At 31.9% G+C, this 4,382-nt stretch overlaps 1 protein-coding gene across 1 annotated transcript; it reads right to left on the reverse strand.

The window, feature by feature from the left end:
* Window positions 1-1,019: 1,019 nt before the first annotated feature.
* On the reverse strand, window positions 1,020-3,344 carry LOC137650626 (protein fem-1 homolog A-like). Its single transcript, XM_068383815.1, has 3 exons — window positions 3,137-3,344; window positions 2,778-2,967; window positions 1,020-2,389 (listed from the first exon to the last, which is right to left on the reverse strand). The coding sequence occupies exons 1-3, from the start codon at window positions 3,327-3,329 to the stop codon at window positions 1,336-1,338; spliced, it is 1,437 nt and encodes a 478-aa protein (XP_068239916.1). The 5' UTR covers window positions 3,330-3,344; the 3' UTR covers window positions 1,020-1,335.
* Between the last annotated feature and the right edge of the window lie 1,038 nt (window positions 3,345-4,382).

The raw sequence follows: 4,382 nt of genomic DNA on the forward strand, positions 1-4,382 counted from the left end.
TATATATATATATATATATATATATATATATATTTATATATATGTATATATATATATATATATATATATATATATATATATATATATATATATATATATATACATATATATAAATATATATATATATATATATATATATATATATATATATATATATATATATATATACATATATATATATATATATATATATACATATATATAAATATATATATATATATATATATATATATATATATATATATATATATATATATATATATATATACATATATATATATATATATATATATATATATATATATATATATATATATATATATATATATATATGTACACACAATGTTCTTTTTCTCAACTATCAGATTAACATCTCTCCACCTACCTATCAGTTTAACCAACAGGCTTCCATGTTAGGGCTTCCACCATAATCACTTAAGACTGACCAGTGTTGAATGAATCATATCGGTGAGGTAATTGTATAAGCAGAAATCGGCTCATGTCTTTTTCCTTAAAGAATCGGTCAATAATCTAAAGAAATTTGGTGATCAGCAGGCTATCATTAGGTACCCATATTTATGTATGTTAGCTACTAAAGAAAATATGCTTAATTTATCTTATTTTTAAATGTTTTTTTTTTCAAGCTTACGTATCGGAATTAGTTTTGTATTGCATTATTCAATCGCCTATCATCTGAACTCATATTAGCTATGTGAACAGAGCCTCTATTTTTTTTTTTTTTTTTTTTTTTTTATTAAATTTTATTACATTTTTTCTTTGAATTTGTGTGTGTGTATATAGCACACCAGGGAATGAAAATAACACTTTTACTCCAATAAAATTTCTAAACCTATGTGTCGGAGGAAATTTACAAATAGAAAAAATAATTCTTCATCCTTCCTTTTATTAAATCTTTAAAAGTTTATACATCATAGAACTACCTATATCAGATAAAAAAGATAAAAAGCTTTTGAAGAAAAAGAACATATACTTTATTTATCATTATATACCTTAAAATACCTCAAAAATGCTATACACATTAATTGACATCACCAGGAAACAAACATGAAAGACAAAATAAATTATGCATAATGATTTTTCATATAAAATATATAGAGAAGAAGTACATTTGATATCTATTCAATTCCAAGTTACATCATTGATTTGGGTACAGTTAAAACCAGCATAGGACTAGAATTTTTTACTTACCTACCTTATATGAAAATCATAAGTAACATAAAATGGTAAACTAATCAGATATTCAGTGCATGATTAATAATATATTTGCTAGACAAGAGATCCGATATTTTTTCGGTGTGTTTGGTATTATAGGAGTCAATGAAAATCAACAAATTGTGAAAGTTGATTATCTAAGACACCATTGTAGGGGATACCATTTCTTCTGATGGCCGCTGCAGCTAGGCACTGCAGAGATGTGTGACGGACAGGATTTACTATCTCATGCAATTTCTGACCTTCACCTTGGGAAGCCATCAATGACCCAAAACTCTGACCCTCTTCATTTGTCATGTCAAAGTGTGCTCCGGCTGCAAGCAGGGCCTCCACCATATCGCCTGGAATGTTCTGATGCTTTGCAAGTTCATGGAGAGGCGTATTCCCAGAGCAATCCCTTGCACAAGGATTGGCTCCAGTTTCCAGCAAAAGGTTCAAAACTTCCAAACTAGGAAAGCCGATAATAGCAGGTTCCTCGGAGGGGCGGAAGATATAGCTAGAGCAAGCCAGGTGCAGTAAAGATTCCCCTTCGGAATCTCTAGGATTCAGTTCCACTAACTTATGCACAGCATCGTTTACCCTCTGCAATTGGACTGGTGAGAGAATGGGCTTTAGTTTTGTTAACAACAACATTAAATGCATTACTATAGGAATGATGCGGTCAAGTTGATAGAAATCCAAATGTTTATCGAATCCTGGAGTCCTGTTAATCTCCGAAATACTTATTCTAATTTCTTTGGTACAGTTTTCAAACATGTTCATAAAATCCTCAAAATTTAATAAGATGTTCGAGGGTAAAGATTGATCGATAACTTTTTTTAGGAATAAGTAAGTAATAGCCTTCAGGAAAAAGAATCTCTCAGGGTTTAAAACACCCAGCATTCTCCGGTGTGCCTCCAAGGTGTACATCCACAAGACGACACATAGCTTCAGCTGGCCGTTTGCCGCAAAGTTGGCCCCTTTGTTCCGTATGGCATGGATTGTAGCACGATGCGCCAACCCCAGTACTCTCATCTTCACTAGCAGGGAATGTGTATCAATTGCTACTCGGTTTCCCAGAAATTCTTCTAATTGCTCTGGTGTTGTTACCTCTTTGAAGTGCTGGTTAAAAGTCATCTGAGATTCATCTTGTTTAACTGGAATACTATGAACATACCTGGAAGGATATTTGAAAAGAATTTTAATATTAAAACGTTTCGTTATATTTTCCGATAAAGTCATGTTTTCAAAGGTTAGTAAGGAATAATCTGAAAATAAAAAAACAACAACAGGGAGAGAAAAAACAGTAAACAGCAGTAGTGTACTTCAAATTAAAGGAGTTGTATGTGATAAACATCAGAGAATTTCTAGTACGTCTCTAAACTAATTGGCATACAATTTTCTATATAGGTTTATTACAAATTATATACGAATAGAGGATATACTGACCCTCTAGCTGTCACCACCTATAAAATATTTCTTATGCATTTGATATGAGATTATTGAGAACTTTATAAGTGGGTAATCATCCAAGAAAGAATTACGAGAACCCGTTAAAGACTCACCTTTCATGCAAAGCTAATTTCCAGTACTTCAGTGCCCTGGCTACGTCTTGCCTTTTTTCGGCAAACGTAGTTCCGAGAAGCTCTAGAGCATTGATACCTTCTTCTTTCGATATCAGATCTCCTCTGGCGATCAGGTATTCGACAATGTGATCGTGTCCACGACGGCTGGCAGCGAGTAAAGGAGTTTCCCCTGGAAATAAAAGTTGATGAATGGAGTTGGACATTCAGCTTAATCAACTGTAATTAGGAATGAGGTGGTTGAATTTCAATAGTCAAACTTATAATTAGTATTATCATGTCATCTAATACAGATGACATTATATAATATATCACACGAATTGTAATAGTTATATACTCACCACAAGTATCAACAATCATTTCTGATTTGTGATCTATTAACACCTTCACCACATCAAGACATCCGGAATACACGCCTAAGTGTAAAGCACTTTTTCCAGATAATGTCTTTCTTTTCAGATTAGCGCCGACACCTAAAAGGTAATGGACCAGCTCACTATGCCCTTTGAAACAGGCCACCAACAAGGAGGTCATCCCGTGGTGGTCTGTGTATTCAATGTCTGAAAATAAGACAATAAATAGGTCATTGTAATACAAGTGCCTTTATCTTTCTAAAAAGATAAGTTTGTATGTATGTATGTATGTATGTAAGTATGTATGCATGTGTGTATTATTATTATAATTATTATTATTATTATTATTATTATTATTATTATTATTATTATTATTATTATTATTATTATTATTAGCTAAGCTACAATCCTGGTTGAGAAAGCGGGAGACTATAAAATCAAGGGCTCTTACAGAGAAAAATAACCCAGTGAGGAAAAGAAATAAAAAATATATAGATTATATGGGAATTAAGGATTATTCAATATACAGCATTTTAAAAACAGTTACAACATTAAATTAAATCTTTCAGGGTTAGCGAAACTCACATCGGCCAGTTTAACATAAAAAAAAGGTTACAAAATCTAACTTTTAACTTTCAACCGATTCATCTATCTGATCAAGAAAAGAATTTTAAAAGTTAGTCAAAACTGGAATAAGCCTTCTAGAATATTGTGTAGTCAGAAGACTTTGACAAACAGATTACTTCAAAAGAAGCTTCATTCTGTTGGACTTTTACGATACTTAAAATCAACTGCCTTTGGAAAACTCACCAGCTCCATTCTGTACAAGGACTTTGACCAGGTCCTGCCTGCCAGGATAACAAGCTACTTTTAACGGAGTGGAGTTGCAATACGTCGGTAAACTGACGCAAGCGCCCTTAGAAGTGAGATACTTTACGATGTTTAAATGTCCGCCTAAAGTTGCTGCCCAGACTGGAGAGGCTTCCGATACGTGATATTTGCTTGTAGACACTGTAAAGATATATCTTTGGTTAGCAAATGGGAATTCTATGTAGGAGTCATACTCAACAAACACACGCACACAAACAAACAAACACACACACACACACACACACACACACACACTCATATATATATATATATATATATATATATATATATATATATATATATATATATATATATATATATAGATAGATAGATAGATAGATAGATAGATAGATAGATAGATAAA

Source organism: Palaemon carinicauda, chromosome 12, assembly GCF_036898095.1.
Source record: "Palaemon carinicauda isolate YSFRI2023 chromosome 12, ASM3689809v2, whole genome shotgun sequence".
NCBI classification, from domain to species: domain Eukaryota; kingdom Metazoa; phylum Arthropoda; class Malacostraca; order Decapoda; family Palaemonidae; genus Palaemon; species Palaemon carinicauda.